This window comes from Colias philodice, chromosome 21, assembly GCF_061535455.1.
Source record: "Colias philodice isolate Cphi_HAF_F1 chromosome 21, ilColPhil1 Martin Lab GWU primary, whole genome shotgun sequence".
NCBI classification, from domain to species: Eukaryota; Metazoa; Arthropoda; class Insecta; order Lepidoptera; family Pieridae; genus Colias; species Colias philodice.
The window spans coordinates 7,371,110-7,390,692 of NC_143106.1; the positions used below are offsets into that span (position 1 = coordinate 7,371,110).

At 34.1% G+C, this 19,583-nt stretch overlaps 1 protein-coding gene across 1 annotated transcript in view; it reads right to left on the bottom strand.

Moving 5' to 3' along the window:
* The window catches only part of LOC149479037 (fatty acid synthase-like), a 40,152-nt gene that overhangs the window by 18,114 nt on the left and 2,455 nt on the right, over positions 1 to 19,583 (bottom strand). The window contains exons 2-26 of the mRNA XM_089708901.1: positions 16,268 to 16,422; positions 15,784 to 15,976; positions 15,333 to 15,453; positions 14,577 to 14,780; positions 14,007 to 14,123; positions 13,352 to 13,530; positions 12,430 to 12,572; positions 12,021 to 12,224; positions 11,271 to 11,457; positions 10,300 to 10,462; positions 9,714 to 9,883; positions 9,255 to 9,406; positions 8,673 to 8,856; positions 8,069 to 8,217; positions 7,298 to 7,482; positions 5,368 to 5,487; positions 4,820 to 4,929; positions 4,041 to 4,231; positions 3,557 to 3,702; positions 2,832 to 3,080; positions 2,538 to 2,652; positions 2,144 to 2,389; positions 1,363 to 1,794; positions 876 to 1,025; positions 615 to 724 (exon numbers count right to left, since the gene is read on the bottom strand). Of these exons, the coding sequence (XP_089565027.1) occupies positions 615 to 724; positions 876 to 1,025; positions 1,363 to 1,794; positions 2,144 to 2,389; positions 2,538 to 2,652; positions 2,832 to 3,080; positions 3,557 to 3,702; positions 4,041 to 4,231; positions 4,820 to 4,929; positions 5,368 to 5,487; positions 7,298 to 7,482; positions 8,069 to 8,217; positions 8,673 to 8,856; positions 9,255 to 9,406; positions 9,714 to 9,883; positions 10,300 to 10,462; positions 11,271 to 11,457; positions 12,021 to 12,224; positions 12,430 to 12,572; positions 13,352 to 13,530; positions 14,007 to 14,123; positions 14,577 to 14,780; positions 15,333 to 15,453; positions 15,784 to 15,976; positions 16,268 to 16,414 (4,367 nt within the window). The 5' untranslated portion in view covers positions 16,415 to 16,422. The remainder of the gene's footprint in view (positions 1 to 614; positions 725 to 875; positions 1,026 to 1,362; positions 1,795 to 2,143; positions 2,390 to 2,537; positions 2,653 to 2,831; positions 3,081 to 3,556; positions 3,703 to 4,040; positions 4,232 to 4,819; positions 4,930 to 5,367; positions 5,488 to 7,297; positions 7,483 to 8,068; positions 8,218 to 8,672; positions 8,857 to 9,254; positions 9,407 to 9,713; positions 9,884 to 10,299; positions 10,463 to 11,270; positions 11,458 to 12,020; positions 12,225 to 12,429; positions 12,573 to 13,351; positions 13,531 to 14,006; positions 14,124 to 14,576; positions 14,781 to 15,332; positions 15,454 to 15,783; positions 15,977 to 16,267; positions 16,423 to 19,583) is intronic.

Consider the following 19,583-nt stretch of genomic DNA (forward strand, 5'->3'; position numbering starts at 1 on the left):
TAATATCAATCCTCAAGAAAAAAAATCGATATGGAAAGCCACGTGCAAAGCCTCCATATCAATGAAATTAAATTGCATCTGTGTGTAAACAAAATTGCACACAAGTTCATAGTGAAATAACAATCTCCCTGTAACGTCTGCTCGCCTGGTATCTGATGTTTTGATTTAAATCGACACTAAGAAACTACCCGGATGCACTTGTGTCATACGTAGTAATTAAAATTATTTGTATGGATTTAACACATGGACATTATGTTTATTTGTTATATCTAGAATAGCATGAGTGGCAAGCATTTTATTAATTTATAGTGACGTCACGAATTTCGCGATTTGGATAATTTACTGTTATGTGACCAAAACGCGTTGTTAGCTTTTTTTGCTCGGTAAGCGTTTTCAGCCTTTGACCATATCAGATACCTACAAACACTACACGCGCAAAAAAGAAGTGCATTAAAAATGTAAAATGAATTTATATTGCTGTTTTCCAAATTAAAATATATTTTCTATTTCCATTATTCAAAAAAAAAGGAAATCGGAATTTCAGCCAATGCCATTTTTTATTGCTATAAATTACATTTATGTATTAAAATAATCAATTTAAACAAAATAAATACCTGTCAGTAACACCACTGAAGTCCATTCCAAAGCTTAGAACATCTGAATTGATTGGTACGACACCAGTACACCTTTTAGCATCAAGGGTATTCAGTGTAGCGTAATGTACCTAGAAAAAAAATAATTTGTAGATAATGGAGGAGTAAATTGACCCTATTCAAAATGCAAAAATTATTGGACTCCTAAATATACCTCTTGCTGAAAATAAACCACCCCTTAAAATTAAATATTTAGGTAGAAATAATACAAAAAGAGCTAACCTTAACATCCATACCAGGTCCATACAATTCAGGCGCTTCTACCCAAGTCAATGCATTAATGTCTCCAACGCGGGTAGTTGTTAACATCACATCCTTTGTTGATTGAGAGTACTTCTCTATGGGTAGATAATATTTGCCGCCCCAAATACCCTGGATAAGTAAATTATATTCTCATATGTATAACAGTGAAACATTAAAATTCTGAAGAATGTATTAAAAGGGGATAAAAATGTGCAAATTTTTAAATTAGGGACAATGATAGATTGATCGCTATAGTAGCAAATGATTTAGAAATATTGTAATTATCAGAAGTCCTACTGAATGTTATCCAGAGATGAAATAAAGTACCCTGAATAGACGAATTGTATAGTTTACATTCTTATTTATATTTATTTCCCTTTAGAATAAGTAAAAGAATAATTACATTTTATATTTAACACTTTTCATAAAAAAAACATTTGAGAAAGGCAATAGCAAAAATACGTACATGATCATAAACATTGAACATAAGATTCAACTCGGGCAATCCATTCAAGCACTGGTCATTTGACACCTTATGGTTAAATTCAACCAAGAATATCTTCTTATCTTGACTCTTAGTTTCCTTCTTCCATTCTTTAACCAATTCTACCAAACCCGGAACTTTCGGGAAAGTTGAAATTATTAAAAGATTTTGTCCAGGAGATAATAAGGCTAAAGTAGATGCAAGTAAAGATAGGTCTTCAGAAGAATGGACAGTAACAGCACTAGATATCTTTCCACTTGGAGCTGGTCTCCAACGAACTAACTCTATTCTGGCTTCTGGAATGTTCTGGGCAGAAACTGGTGTGTATAGAGTTAATGGACGCTGTTTCGATTGTTGCTCTTTGTTGATTATGAAATAATCGCGCGGTAGGATTTGGTGGAAAAGCTGGCAGAGCTGAAAAAAATAAAATGAATGATTTTGTGAACTGTGTTGCTGTCGTCGTCGTCGTTGACCTATTTAATCTATAGTAGATCATATATGCAGTATTGTGTTGTAAGACTTAGATATTTCGAAACATTGATTATGTAGTTCATATTGTTCATAATTTAGTCCACACAACTCGTCAAAAAATTGGCATACAAATTTTATATTTTTGGGAAAATTTTATAAAATTACTGGTTTAATAAAGATTCATTCAATTACAATTTTAATGTAGATGAAGTTTTTTTTTATTTAGAAGGTCATTAAACAAATATTTTGGAATATAGTATAAAAAAAAATTTAAACCCAATTGAAAACTTACATTTTCATCCAAAGATAAATTTTCTAGAAGCAATACATCTACTTGATTTTCAATAGTATCCTTTCGCTGTAGAATTTGGTTCTTATGAATTCTTGACAAATTCACTTCCAATCCTGGAATGTCTTTTACAATATTCTTCAAGTCATTGAAAATAGAAGAGCCATCTTTCACAACTAGAACATTGATAGACTCCTTATTCAAGTTTTCAGCTACTATTTGCAAGAAAACTGTGATCGCAGAAGCCTCCTGTTGAAAATATCACAATATTTTAACATTTTTTTACCAAAAGTTTGGATACCCAATCTAATGTTAAAGAAAACATTTGACGAAAGTACAAAAAAAACTTAAATTTAATAAAAGTGGTACCTACAGTGGACAATTAAAAAGAACTTACACTACACGTCTCTTTCGGGAAATGTGGAACGAATTTATGCTCCTTCAATGCAATTGGATCTTTACTCAGAGGTAAACTACGGAACCTCATGTTCTTCATTATTACTCCAGGACATCTAAAATCACAACCAGTATTATTATTTTTGAGACTGTGACTCAAATTATTTATTACGCTCTATTAATAACTTGTCAATAAATGAATTATTTTAGTTGTAATAAGTCTTGTCATCTCTCTTTTTAAGATAATTTATCAAATCGATAACCTTATTCAACTATAATAACACTACTAACATACCTGGAAGTTTCATACACATCCGAAAAAGTAGCATCAACTATTCCTTCATTATCATCTACTCTAACAGCTTCAATCTCATCAACATTAATATTAATTTCTCTAATAAAGTCAAGTTCACAGGAACTCTCATTTTGTTTGAGAACATTCATTTGTATTAGACTGTCGATGAGAGTGACCCAGTTATTACGCCAGTATATTTTAGCGTGGGCTAAGTCAATGTTGGCATTTTTTATGCTTTTGAATTCACCGCTGAAAATAATTTTATGTTCATTAAAGTATGTATTGCTATGTTACCTTTTATGGGTTCACTTTATTCTTTGTTTGTTTTAATTGTTTTTTAAGTGAAACTTCTTTAGAGTTCTTACAGACGAACGGCAAGTTTACGGCTGAAGTAGCCTCTGCCGTTCACAACTTGCCATTCGTCTGTAAGAACTCTAGGAGCGTTGAGAGTAAAATTTAAGGTCGCGTCATGGCAATACCATCACGTCATGGAGTAAGGCTACGATTTTGGTATCTTTGAATCTTGTCAAAAAAGTTTCACTTCTGACACGTGTGCTCAAAAGCGTATGTGCTTTTTTTTATTTGTGTTATTTTAAATAAGTTTTATTTGTTCTGTATTTGCTGTCCCAAATAAATGTGTATTTCTTTCTTTCTAATGCAGAATTATGAAACAAATTGAAATTTAGAAATCTCAAATATTATAAGTATTTTCAAATAATTCTTACATGTAAGCACAGTCCTTGGTAGACAATAGCTTGTAAATGTCTTCAGAAGTGAGATCCAATGCTTCATTCTCTACTTCCATGGGTGGTTGCGGTTCGTTGTTTTGTTCGATGAAACCAGTAGCGATTTCTGTGTTCTCTGTCATAACCTTATAAAAACATTCATAATAAAAACATTTTAAAAGCGTTGTAATTTGATGATTATTGTTATTTTTTATTATTAATTTGATTTGAACATTGATTGTATCATAGAAAGTTTCCGATTGTTTCCCATTTATCCATAAGTTTTTTATTAATTCTTCTACTGTTACTTTTTTTCATAATTATTATGTCTCACTGTTCAATTTTTTAACAAAATACTTCCAAATTCACAATTTCCATACCAGCCAGAACTATACAATGGTCACCTTGAATTCTTCGCAGTTCATCAAAAGCATCTGATTCCTAGCGTTACCTAAGCGTTGCTTGTATTTCTTACTACCCTCACCTCAAAACGTCCAGTCCCGCGTTGCAACGTGACGTGCAAACGCAACGCTCGCTGTGCGTGCAGACGCGGCTGTGCGGTGAAACGCACGTCGCGGAACTGTACTGACATCGCGCGGCGAGTGCAGCCGAGGACCATAGCTAGTGTGTCCCACACGGATACTAGTGCTGCTGCGTATGGGTACGTGGTGCGATCTGGGGAGGTTAATCATTATCATTACATAGTATAAAACAAAGTCGCCTTTTCTGTCCCTATGTCCCTTTGTATGCTTAAATCTTTAAAACTACGCAACGGATTTTGATGCGGTTTTTTTAATAGATTGAGCGATTCAAGAGGAAGGTTTTAGTATATATTTTAATAGGTTTGAGACAAAGCGGGCGAAGCCGCGGGCGGTAAGCTAGTTTACTTATATAGTAGTTTTGAATAATAAATAAAAACTATTATAAGTCAGTTCTTCGGTCAAAGTATGGGTAAGAATGTGATTCTTTCTGGAAATGTTTTGATTGATAGATATTCTGTATAATTTACTTAAAAAGAACGCAAATGAATTAGTCGCAGTATTGCGGAAAGCCCTGTAAGTTTTAAGTTTAAAACAATTTAACCGAAATTTTAGCATATACAATTGTTTTCAATTATTAGTCAAATACAATACTGTAAAAATTTCAATGTTAACTAAGACTTAACGTTAACTTTATTTATTTAGTAGACTATATAATTCTGGATAGAAAATGGTATGTAGTTTAAAATAGTATGTATTAGTAAGCTTCTATTTCATATCTTACCTTTGATAATGTGTCCTTGTAAATAACGGTGCTCATCATCATGCATTGACACTACAAACTTGCAGGAGGCTGCTGTTTTGCGGTTTTCAGTTACGAAGAGCGGTAAGGGCCTAATAAATAACAAATAATAATGTATTTTGTACCTAATAGTCTTATAAAGGTGTTTCAATTAATTTAAAATTAACTTTGCCACACGAAATTTTAAATGTTTTGTCAAACTTAAGCTCAAACATATTTTACTTATTCAACGAAGCACTTTCGAAAATAATATGTGATAAATGTAATGGGCCATTGAAGAGGGCCCATTATGTTCATCATTATAAATACATGGAAATTATTTATCACCGTTTTAAAAGCAATTTGTACAAAGAAAAGTTGGCAAGAAAACCTGGCTTGGCTCTCTGAAAATTAATCAAATTATTCTAAGTTTTTTTTTTCATATAAAAAACCCTATTTATATATATGTAGTTCGTACACATATCCAAGTATCCAAATGGTATCCAAGAGCTTATGTGTGCGTGTGCGTTTAGCTGTGTATGTCCACTCACCAAGTCTCGTGGTGCGCCCACTGCACGTGGTGGCCGAGCCCGGGCGTGCCGCTCGCCACCGGGAACTGCACCGCACCGTACAGCGCCGATACACAAGGTGTGAAGCCTTGCATGTATAGCCTGTTATTTATTTATTTATTTATTTATTATTAGATACAAATAATAAAATTAAATATTAATAAAAATAAAATAAAATAGATACACCAATAATTACTCAATTAATACAATTTACAGAAGTACATTAATAATTATTTCTTAAATTGAATTGGCCATAAAGCAAGCGTTTAAAACAATTATAAAAAAAGGTCTTAAAATTTTTCAGTTTTAAAAGTCTTAAAATACCTACATAATCAAATTTATCATCTGTTCAATATACATATATGTTATAACTAGCTTCCGCCCACGACTTTGTACGTGCATCCCCGTTTTTCCCCGTTCCCGCAATAATTTCGGGAAATCCTTTCTTAGCGGATGCCTACGTCCTAACATCTACCTGCATGCGAAATTTTAAGCCCGATACGTCCAGTGGTTTGGGCTGTGCGTTGATAGATCACTATATCAGTTACCTTTGAGTGTTATATATATAGATTTTCTGATAGAAATCTTTCTTGAAGTGAAACTTTTTTAGGCGCGTTGAGAGTAAAATTTCAAGATCGCGTCATGCAGTAGCGTCACATCCGCGTTATGAAGTGAGGCGACGATTTTGGTATATTTGAATCTTGCCAAAGAAGTTTCAACTCTAATTCATTTTCTACAGAATCGTCATTTCTAACAAGTTCTTCTGTTTCCATAATATCCAGAACAAATCGAGTGTTAATATCAAATCTGCAATGAACAGTATAAACTGTGGTATAAACGCATATTTACCGCCAAATTCCACTAATTCTATATCAACATCTACAAATAGTAAGCTCACCTACAATATAAAGTTACTTGAAGACATATTATCTCCTTGGTGCTATCACCACACTGGACCTATTCCAACTACAATATTATGACACATTTTCACCTAGTGATTTCTATATCTGGATCACATTGGCCACCTACTCCAACAATATTACCTATAAACGAACATAATATAAAGACTCACTGTCCCACAGCCTCCAGGACAAATCTGGCGTTATCATCATGACCTCTTCTCGTGAGCGGTATATTAATGCAGGTATCGGGCAAGGCTCGCTTGAGGATCGCCATCATCTTTCTTTTCCACCTACAATACTACTGTCCATTTTCCTGTAAACTAATACAAATGACTCACTGTCCCACAGCCTCCAGCACGAATCTGGCGTTATCATCATGTCCCCGTCTCGTGAGCGGAATGTTAGCGCAAGTATCGGGCAAGGCTCGCTTGAGGATCGCCATCACCTTTCTTTTCCACCTACAATACTACTGTCCATTTTCCTGTAAACTAATACAAATGACTCACTGTCCCACAGCCTCCAGCACGAATCTGGCGTTATCATCATGTCCCCGTCTCGTGAGCGGAATGTTAGCGCAAGTATCGGGCAAGGCTCGCTTGAGGATCGCCATCACCTTTCTTTTCCACCTACAATACTACTGTCCATTTTCCTGTAAACTAATACAAATGACTCACTGTCCCACAGCCTCCAGCACGAATCTGGCGTTATCATCATGTCCCCGTCTCGTGAGCGGAATGTTAGCGCAAGTATCGGGCAAGGCTCGCTTGAGGATCGCCATCACCTTTCTTTTCCACCTACAATACTACTGTCCATTTTCCTGTAAACTAATACAAATGACTCACTGTCCCACAGCCTCCAGCACGAATCTGGCGTTATCATCATGTCCCCGTCTCGTGAGCGGAATGTTAGCGCAAGTATCGGGCAAGGCTCGCTTGAGGATCGCCATCACCTTTCTTTTCCACCTACAATACTACTGTCCATTTTCCTGTAAACTAATACAAATGACTCACTGTCCCACAGCCTCCAGCACGAATCTGGCGTTATCATCATGTCCCCGTCTCGTGAGCGGAATGTTAGCGCAAGTATCGGGCAAGGCTCGCTTGAGGATCGCCTGCAGCAGCCCGTGCGGGGCCAGCTCCACCAGCACTGCGTCCGCGGGGATCAGGGAGGATGCTTCTTCGAATAGTACTGGGTTCTGCAATTAAAGTCATAGTTAGAAGGGACAAAATAACAAAAAAAGACGTGTGGCACTCGGGGACTGCCGCGGTAAAGCTATTGCATGCTATGCCTTCAAGCCATCCGCGCCCGTCGGAGTGGGGAGCGTGAGGTTTTATGCTACGGATTTTCTAGATTCCTTCCCCGCGCTCAAGGCCTGCCATAGAAGCTATGCAATAGCTTAAAAAATAGTGTGTGACGAGCACACGTGTCAGAAGTGAAACTTCTTTGGCAATATTCAAACATACCAATATCGTCGCCTTACTCCATGACGTGACGGTATTGCCATAACGCGACCTTGAAATTTTACTCTTAACGCGCCTAAAGAAGAATATTGCGAAGTGAAGCTGAATTTTAAGTGAATCTTCTGTGACAATCAGAATACAAAATCCAGAAAGAAGACATCCAATAATATAAGGAAAATGACTATGCACAAAGACTGGTAAAAGTTTAAACCTCTCAAAATCAATTATACCAGATTTCTGATACTCAAATCAAACTTTATTTCAAATTCAACTGCATAATTACATTAGAGAAATAAAAAATCATTGCATATTACAACTCACCAGTAAATTATTAGTATGATACTCAGCAGAAGAGTACTTGGCGAGTGGCTCGTTCCATCTACTCTCCGGTATAGAGGAGGAGATCCAGCGCTCGCTGCGAGGTTTGGGGTTCTGTATCACTTCGCTCAAGTATTTGCGGAGACCGGGTCCTGGGAAATTGATACAATTATATATATTTTTGTTTCCTTTTCTATGCTGTTAATCTTTCGATTGAAAATATTCTTCTTATATTAAAAAGTGAAGGTTTCTAAGAATGAATTAGTGAATTAGTTATTGTTATTTTTTACGAAAAACTATTGAAAGAAGATGTATTAGCTGGATTGACAGCATAAGCATATAATTTATGCTACTTTTTCACATGGGGACCACGCGACTAAAGCCATGGGCACCAGTTAATATTATATTCATGGGATTTTTTTTATCAAGAAACATACTATTCTGTCGATGTTATGTCTTTATAACAAGCAAAACATTTCGTAATACAATGATGATATTGAGCCACTAGGCAACAATTTCAATTTTTTTTAAAGATATACTTGAGAAAGCTTTCTAAGAAAAATGTACCGAAATGAGCTAGTAAATAATAAATAATCCCTAAACTCACCAGCATCCGCGATATATCTCGAGTGGAACGCTATATTGGAACAGGGCACTTCTCTAGCGAACACTCTCTTAGCACTCAACTCGCCCACGAACTGGCTCATACTCTCCGCCGGTCCCGAGATAGTGCACGACTCGCGCGAGTTGTGACACGCTACTTCTATGTCTGGGGGGAGGAGCTTCACGATCTGGGAAACATTTATTAGAAGTGTATAGGATTTTATATATTGTTTGAATAATGCCTAGTTATACCAGTGCAGGGAAAGAATTAAAATTGAATCTAAAGATTGAGAGATAAATTTTAAATCAGAATGTAAATTTTATTTCGAACTGATAGAGATCATAGCTTAAAAGTTAATGTATAAACAATCATTGTTGGAGTTAGCAAATTTTTAGACGGTAGATATGATGACTTGTAAATGTTGTTTTGTAAGTAAACGTGTAGTGACGGTAGATATGATGACTTGTAAGTGTAAGTATTGGTCGGTTGTATATATTTTCGTAAAAAACAGAAAAGCGACAGAAGAAAAAAAGAAAAGATTTTTTGCAACATTTATAAAACACTCATTTTATTTTAGATAGGTACCTCAGTATATCCCATTCCAACAGCCGCCATAGATCCCTTAATGAACGGTGTCTGTACAGACACGAGCCCGCGGCTGTATGCGGAGAGGATCATCTCTTCCGCTGTGAGACAACCGTCTGCGTACGCGCATCCTAACTCACCTACACTGTGACCTAGTTATTATAAAACAAACACCAAACATAATGAATTAATTTTTTGAATTAGAAATATTCATTGATCCATATTGGTTAGTCAGTGATGAAATTGTTTGTAGTTCATTAAACATAGTTGAATTCAATGTAATTCAAAGCAATTATCATCCAACTTTTAAATGTAAATGAATGTTTGAACAAATTGTTAATAAAGACAATAACGTTGAAGAAAGAGAAAGACAAAAGAACAATGCTTTACTTTCTAGTAATAAAGAAATACGAACACACTTTAAAACTTAAGTAATTCATATAAAACTACACAACTCACCAATAATTTTATCAGGCACTATACCAAGAGAAAAAAGAACATCAGTAAGACCAATTTGCACTGCGGCTATACCAACGAAAGAGTGCAGAATGTTGTCGAACATAGTCTTATCTGGTGATGTGATGATGTTGATCAGATCGATCCCTTTTGGTTCTAGAGCTCGCTGGCATCTGATAATGATCATATTTAGTTAGGTAATGTACATACAATAATTTATAAATAGAATTTGATCTTGGATTCTGAAGATAGTATTTATTAAATGTTAATTTCCAAAATGGTTATGTGAGGTCATCTAAACGTCTTCTTTGGTCTTGGAATCGTTTTAATTAAAGGAATTAAAACAATTCACTAACTGTATCTAAGTATATTAATATTTAAACAGAATTCAAAGATACAAAAAATGTTACAATCGAAATCACAAAGCATGTAACAACAAATACAAGTCCATCATCCGTTGCGATTATAAGGCATCGTAACAAAACATCTGTTTTAGAAGTAAAAATAGGGAATTAAGATTCCAATTTCCAAAAAAATCCCAACCCTTGTTAATTATATTCCAATCATATCAATCCCAAACCAAACATACTTCTCAATAGCTGCAGCAAACACGGGTATGCGCATGAGTTGTTTCCCCATCCCGGGCCACTGCGAGCCCATCCCGCTGTACACGAACCACAGCGGACGGGATGTGATGTCACAATAGTCTGACTTCTCTACTAAAGCTACTGTTTCGTTTGCTTCGTTTGTATCTGGTGTGGGGGAATTAATAATATATAAAAATATTATAAAGAGGAAAGGTTTGTATGTATGTATGTATGTATGTATGTATGTATGTATGTATGTATGGTTTTCACGCATAAACCACTGGACCGATTTTGATGAAATTTGGCATAGACAATCTTTAGACCCTGAGAAAGAACATAGGCTACCTTTTATTGCGAAATATGTACCACGGGCGAAGCCGGGGCGGACCGCTAGTAATATATACTGATGTTAATTCTGAATGTGTTTAGTGTATATATTTAAGATTTAAGGTGCTAGATTACTGTACTGTATTTATGTTAAGTCTAGATGAATTTAATCTTTAAAGTATAATATTAAGATTTATGGGACTATGTCACAATAGTCTGACTTCTCTACTGAAGCCACTGTTTCGTTTGCTTCGTTTGTATCTAGTGTAGGAAAATAAGGAATAAGTATTAATGGTTACTCTAGGTGTGTTTGTAGTATAGCATGAAGGTTTAGTTAACATATGTATTAGTATAAATGAAAATATATGATAATTTACATCAAAATGTGTAAAATCAGGAAAATTATCAGCAAGTAGAGAAAACGGACGCGTTGTTAGTAGTGTAATAACAGAAAAGCAAGTAAATTTAGTAATATGTATTTCTTCAAATTAAAATTGTGTTGAACTTTACAGATTATATAATTTAACTATAACAATTAGCTAAACTTCTCTGGAACTTTTATATATCAAAGTAGAACATATTATTACTTTTTATCTGACCACAACCAATTTCCAAGTACATCAATTTCAGTTAAAAAAAGTCTTACCAAGAATAATATATCCACGTCCAAGATGTCCAGTTATATTAGTTTTGTGTATATTGTGGAAGAGCGCCAACTCCTCCGGATCGATGGAGCGACTCTTGAGGTCAGCGAAGATTTTAGGTATCGATGTGTCTTGTCTCGCTGAGATCGTTACCAGGCGAGGGATGTTGGATTTGTAGCGGTTCAGATCCTGATAATGCAAATAAAGTTTTATTTGAAAGTGACTGATAACTTTAAAAAGGCTTTAGGAAGATTAAGGACAATGTGCTTTCATGAAATAGAGATTATTTTAAGCATTAATATTCTAATAACTAGTCATAATAATTGTATTTAGTCCAAAAAAGGGCTGGATGGTGACGATATCAACCTTTCAATAAATGGTGGCATTGAATAGGAATCTATTTAAAATTAAATTAAATATGAAAGTAATTATAGTGGAAATGATACAATAAAAGTAATAGAAACCAATTAGTTTATTTCTAATTTAATTTAATTCGGTGCAGAAATTACGTAAAGTGAAAAAACATCATCAGATGTCATAGTCTTTAAAGTAAGAAAAACAAGAATGATAATGCTGAAATCAAATCAATCCTGCATCTAACAAACCTTGGGTTTAAAATGTCCCTTGAGCAGTACATGTGCATTGACTCCAGTGACGGAGAAGCTGTTCACAGCCACGTAGCCATGTTGTGCGGAAATATCATAGTTATTAGAGCAATACCTATTTGGAAAGCACTCCTGCATATAACATACCTTGGGTTTAAAATGTCCCTTGAGCAGTACATGAGCATTGACTCCGGTGACAGAGAAGCTGTTTACAGCCACGTAGCCATGTTGTGTGGGAGTGTGGTCTGAAATCACACGGATGCGGCCCGACCGTATCGCGGCTACGTCTTGGTGTGGGGTGTCATAATTTAGGTTGGCTGCGAATTCGCCTCTTTCGAAACCGAGTAACACCTAGTTTAATTAAAAAAAAATTGGTTGGAATATATTGTGTACGTTAATTGTTTTAAGCTTTTTCATTAAAAATTTAATGAAAATTTATAACATTACAATTGATCACTTTGTATTACTCCTGTAATATTTCGATGTCATTAAACTTATTAATTGACTCGATTACAAAAAAATGTTCAATAAGATCAATTCTTATTAAGGAATGTACCTTTGTGATAGAGGACACGCCAGTAGCCGCCTCAGAATATCCGATATTAGACATAACACTTCCAATCGGCAGAGGCTCTTTACGACCCGAGCAAAATACTTCATCAATTGCTTCCAATTCAGCTTTATCAGCTTCAGGTACACCTAAAAATATATTTTTGGTACTTAAATCTTCTGCTTAATGCCGTTCCTATACGAAGTTTTAATTATCTGAATCGTAGATGCTTTATTTAAAAATTCGCTTCTACTCATTTTTTTTTTTTTTAATCTTTATTTAAGGAGCTTAGTCGGAAGTCAATTATGTCGCTCCGTATGTCCTCAAAAACATGAAATTAGCTCTGATTTAAATACACATCACTTAGCTTATATAGCTGTCTTGCATTGTCCGACATCGGAAATGCTAGACAGCTATTACAAAATCCAACCTTAGTTAAATAGTCATCTACTCATTGTTTCTGCCACAGTCATCATATTCAACGGAATTACAAAAAAAAATAACAAAAAATTGAAAAACGAGATAATACTTCTGCAAATTTCGCAGTAAATGCAAACGAAAATACATACAACTATTCCGCATCAAACAAAATAACAATCTCGTAAATTGGTTGAGAAACCTCGGCGAAATCGATATAATATATTAAAAAGACGTGTGGCACTCGGGGACTGCCGCGGTAAAGCTATTGCATGCTATGCCTTCAAGCCACTCCTCCGTCCCCGTCGGAGTGGGGAGGGTGAGGTTTTTTCGTTACGCAATTTCTGGATTCGGTCCCCGCGCTCAAGGCCCGCGATAGAAGCTATGCAATAGCTTCTATCGCTTAAAAATCGGCGAATACATAAATAAATATATACCGGCCGAATTGATAGCCCCCTCCTTCTATTGAAGTCGGTTAAAAAATGCTTAACATATTATTAATGAAACTTACCAGAACCAAAAGCTTCAACATACTCCACAGCTTGAGGAGACACATTAGCCTCACTATAGAACTCCTTCATAAAACCGACCACGTCAGATGGATTGCGATAGAAACCATACCTCGGTCCATCTTCACCTTCTACAAATGATGTGAATTCACACTTTGCGTGTACTATTTCTGCATATACACTGAAATATAAATTATTGATTCTATGTAATTTATGTGGAGTATTTTCTTCAAATGAATTTGTCATTATTTTACGTGCTATATTATTATTTTGCAAACATTGATTATACTCGTTATATCGATATGATAACTCAAAGCCGAATACACTAGGAAACTCGATGAATAAGGTAGGTAGCATTGATTGTTAAAAGAATTTTTAAAATCGATATCGTAATAACAAACAAACAAAAATCATTTTATTAATATAAATAAATTGAATTCGTACATAAATGTTCTATTTTGGAAAAACTATTTTCAACCACAACGAAAAGTTTTGTATTTACTTTCTTAGCTAATCACTATAGGTACATTTTTTAGAAAATAACAATTGAAAATATAAAAACTAAGTAACTCATTTAATTTTCACTTAATCAAAAGTTTATCTTCAAACTAGTAACACTTTATAGAAAATTTTCGTATATATATTTGAATTTCTTACCGCACAGCTTCTTTAGCCTTTTGTAGGAAGAGAACATTAATAGTATCAGACTTGGCACATCCACATCCATTTTGGTCAAACGACTGCGTTTTTCCATCCATACTAAATGTCATGATCCTTAAAAATTAAGATAATTTCATGTCACTCAACTTTTGTTTAATTTATTTTTATATTTTGTGCAAATTCCCGCCTTGTTCCCGCCACATGAATCGAAAAAGAAAAAAAGAAAGCAGCGTGGAAAACATTCTAAATTTAAATTTTGTAAATGGCCAGGTTTATGAATAGTGATAAAAGAGGTTTTATATGCACTAAACAAAATGAATTAAAATAAATACAGAACATTGGTTACAGAATATTGGTTGTGCATTTTCAAAAGTAATTATTATTATAGTTGAGGGTAAATCTGTAACTGGTATGTACATAAATCAGTTTGTCGTTCAAGCCCGCCTTTCATTGACGTATCAATTTATACCTAACAATTTGTTAAAATTTATATGATTCGAAATTAATTTTTAAAAGTGTAGTAATTTTAATTAAAAAATATATATTTTTATAGATCAAAATTAATACCTTCCATAATGAATAGACGAGTGTGGATGCAGGCATAGAGAAGACCCGCCTACCAGCGCCGCATCACAGTCACCACGGTTGATAGCTTGGTAGGCCAGCTCCAAAGCCACGGTGGAGCTGCAGCAGGCCTGGTCCACCACCATCGAGGGTCCCTTCGAGTTCAACCAGTAGGAAATACGGTTGGCGAACATGGCTCTACTGCATCTGTTGTATGAAATTTGTATTAAATTAAAAATCAAATTGGTATTACGTATGATTGGATGTTGTGGTTTATGGGCTTTTGTTTATAAATTCTGAATGTCAAATAATGTGTGTAATGGGAGGAAGGACATCTCACTTTACTTATGTTATGCAAATACTGAAATCTTTTCAAAGTTATTATAAGAATAAACAATTTGAAAGTGTCCTTTCTATTTATTTACCACAATAGTAAGTATATTTTTTTCATGGAATCCCATACTTTAGGAACTACTACAAAAATATACTATTCTTATTTTGAGTACCTAGCAAAAATATATTCTTCTTAGGGCCGATTTTTCAATGCTTGGATAAAACTTATTCGTCGAATAATGTATAAAACTACCATTTTAAAAACGTATTCTAATTGCCTGTATTTGACGGTTTACGTGACATTTTAATATTATCGTGTAATACTTTATTAGACGGATAAGTTTATCAAAGCATTGAAAAATCGGCCCTTAAAGTAATCATTGCTCCAAGTAAAGAAATAAAAAAATAAATTAACGAATAACTTACCCTGCGATACCAAAACCGGCGACAATATGGGTGACATACACACAAGCCTTCTCGGTTTCGGAGAAACAGCAACCAAGATAAACTCCTACTTTCTTGCCAGATAAATCCTCGGGATTTACACCTAAAATGTATTGAAACTATAAGACTAAAAAAAGTGGTAGATAAATTGTATTCATAATATAGTTTAATATAAAATATGATTTTTTACTATATTGTTAGTTATTATTATTAGAACCTAAATATCCAAATACCAAAAAAGAAACATTCATGACAAAAAATGGGATAATGGCAATATTACTTTAATACTTACATTATGTACTTACTGAAATCAATGAAATTTTGAAAAGCTTTACCAAATCATAGTCATAGCTAATATCTAGTAAATAACAACGAATGCATAATTTAATAACTGAGGCTCATAACATTTAATAAACAAATTGTAACAATATACCTGCATCATATATAGCCTGGTAAGATTGTTCCAGAACCTTCCTAGACATGGAGTCCATAGACATCGCTAAGCGATAGTGCACCTTGAAGAACTGAGCGTCGAACAGCTCCAAGTCGGGAACCTTTCCTGTGAAATCGGATACTTCGGGGTGGTTGTACTGCCACCGGAGGTTTTCAGCTGTCACTGGGTTCACCTATGGAGGATATTTTGAGAAGGAATGTCAAGATAAATAATCTTGGTCAATTTTTTGGTGTATGAATTTTCTTTCTTGTTATGTTATCTAATTTCGTTCGTTCTAGTGATTATTTGCTAAAAATGTTAAGTAAATTGTTAATTGTATACGAAACGAAGTCAGCATCAATTTTTAGATGTTCGTTGTCGTCGAATATATTTTTCTATAAAAGTATTTTAATATTCAAATAAATCCGAACTCCAGATGTAACTGTAAGATCAATGAAAAACCATTTTAAGATGATAACCATACCTTATTGTAAAGGATATCAGAAAGTTCCTTAATATTGTGTGATTCAGGATATAGACCAGACATGCCAGAAATGACGATCCTGTCGCCTGCCGCGCGGCCCTTAGCCTCCTCCACTTTTTGTGGAAATTCTTGCGGTTTTGGCGCCATGATGAGGTCTAAACAAATAATGTATACGTGAGTCTCTCAATAAATGCTACTGAAGACGGAGAGCATGTTTCTTTCTTGCAGAAATAGCCTATTCTTTTGCACTAGTTACATTCAAATTTCCTGGAAGGTATTTCTGTATACCATATTTCGTTAATAATAAATGTGTTTAACAGTAAATATCGTAATAAATGAACTGCTTTGCTTTCAAATTTTTAAATCATATGTCTTCAAATTGAAGAAAGTAATTATATATACAACATTTACATTTTTGTTGAAAGTATCGCCTATTGTCTTATGTCTACGTATGTAATTATATTTTAAATTAAGTAAAGATTTATTTTGTTGATAAACACGCATACAATTGTTTTAGACAAATTAAAATTGCAAATTGACAATAGATTGTGCTTTGTCATGTGTGTCGTCTTTGCGGTAATAGCTGCACAGTACATACATATTACCTATATGTACAGTACTCCAAAAGTAATAATGCGCATAGAAATCTTCGTCACTGTTCGGCAACTGTCATATTCCCGGAGCGTCCGAAGACGATATGTATATAGAGTGGTTAAATGCATTTTCTTCATGCACAGTTTAGTAAAATTATGTGTTTTGTGCTAAAAGAGATTAATATTGATTTGTAAGTAACGATTTTGTTTCGATAATTCCTTGTAAGTAAATAGCGAGGATAACCCCACGGGCCACGATTGCGAATATATCTTTGTTGGATTGATTTACTTGGAAAAATTTGTATTACTTTTAAAGTGTCTTACTGAAGCTGGTGTAATGATGGAAGAAGGTTAAAATAATACAAGGTATACATTGTCAAAAATATGATTTTCAAACATAGGTTTACATTTAAACCATATAAATCTAATGATTAAAATCTCAGTTCAAAAGTATTTACAGTACTGATCATTCTTTAATATTATGACATTAACAAAAAAATAAAAATAAAAACAATCAAAATCAGGGATTATCTTTATTTCTGACATTTTAGATACATCGGAACTTTCATTATGCTCTTCTTCATTTTCACTTTCCCTACTGCCATCACCTGTGTAAATCATTTCATCGATTAATTCAATTTACCTTTAAAAACAAAACCAAGAAGGGCATGTAATAGCAGCTCTATATAATTCCACACAGAGAGAACACGTGCAGTCACCACCAATATTTAAAGACGACTGACGGATTTTTCAGTTTTTTGACTGACAGGCTACCGACTACCGTCACCTACCGCCCGATTTGTTTTTGATTGTGTATGACCGTGAATTGTCTTCTATTTCTTTTATACAAGGTGTAAAATGCAAGTGCATTGTTTAGGGTACGATTCAATGTATCGTGTGTTTTCGGAAATACGACAATTAGCGAAGATTTGCATGCGCATTATTAATTTTGGAGTACTGTATATTATAATACCGTGGTAATAGTCAGTCATCGTTGTGTTCAAATATTCATTAATTATTATGGTTATTTGTTTAGATTAATTGTCGGGTATGTTAGTAAATGTAATGCGTAATTCAGAACATGTCAGTAAATAAATTACTGCTTCAATTCTTTTGTTTTAATTTAGAACTCACAATATAATAATAAATTATTGGAATCAACGTAATGTTAAACTGCAATACATAATTCGTCGTGTAGCGCCATCACTGTCTCTCACTGGAATTAATACGGCTTTGTCATCAAAATCCCTCCCTAGCCCTATTTTTACCCTGACTAAAGACCCTGACCCTCATTTGCTCCTTAGCAAAAAGAGTCGCTCAGTGGTGAATAAAATCTATTTTGGTCATATTTTGATAAAAAAGTTTTGCGAAAAATTTTTGGAATTCTAAACCAATTTGGCACCTTTGATAAAGGCAAAGATGCATACTTATTAGGACCCATATTTCCTCATAAAATTTGAGTGATTCACTAAACTCAGTTTATTCCTCATTCAATTCAACAATGTATGTACTAACAATACTTGTGTTTCGTGGAACTATGTCAATTAATTAGCTTAACGAATTTAAATGTAAGTATTCATATTATATTCATATTTATAGATTGTGTTTATATACATGTATTTAGTTTTTATTATGCACCGAATTATTAATAACAAACGTTTGAAGTGTTACATTATACCACATACACTACTACATTATGTATTTTAACATAATTATGTAATACACATATTGAATATTTGATTATTATCGAAGTTTTATGTTATCTTTTATAATTTATAATCTTTATGTAATTTTACATGTTTCTTTATATTGTGTTTTATGACATTACTACCTTTTGTAATTAAAAGAAAAGATTATGTAGATGTAGTGTGTGTGTAATGATTGGAATTGTTACGAAAAACTCAACCTATTACCACAGCTATTACTTCGATTGTTTTTTTATTAAATTTATATTAGGTATATTACCCTTAGCAAGCCAATTGAATTTCAGTATCGTAAACAGTCCTGTTAATTTATTGTAACTTCAAACGAAATATGCCTTTCGATACTAAAATTAATGAAAGTCAATTGATTATTCGAAACATAAGGGTGCATAAGGTGAGCGTTCGAGGTGTGCACTTTTGGATTTTTGGCTCAAACGGAAGAAAGAAATTTAGGAAGTTGGCCAAACAATAAGAAAATCTTAGAAAACTTAACCACCATACTAACTTTTGCAATGTAAAATGAATAAAAAAATGTTGTGTGGTTTTATGAAACCACGGTAAAAGTGAAACTTAGGCACAAAATTATCGTATTTGTACGATAATTATCGTACGGTTCGACCGTCACGCGACATGCGCTACACAGACCAAAAAGTTTGAGACGATGTAATAAAAGTTTCACTTTAATAAACATCTGGACCATCCATACTAATATTATAAATGCGAAAGTAACTCTGTCTGTCTGTCTGTTACTCAATCACGCCTGAACTACTGTACCAATTTGCATGAAATTTGGTATAGATATATTTTGATACCCGAGAAAGGACATAGGATAGGTTTTATCCGGGAAATCCTACGGGAACGGGTTTTTCACTGAAAACGCGCGCGAAGCCGCGGGCGGAAAGCTAGTAAAAAATGAAATTACAGCAGGCCTAGACAAATAGCAAAACGCGGTGTCATCTATTTGTTTTCTATACGACTAAAGCCCAGCCAGACATTCAACATACATAATTTCCCAACCAG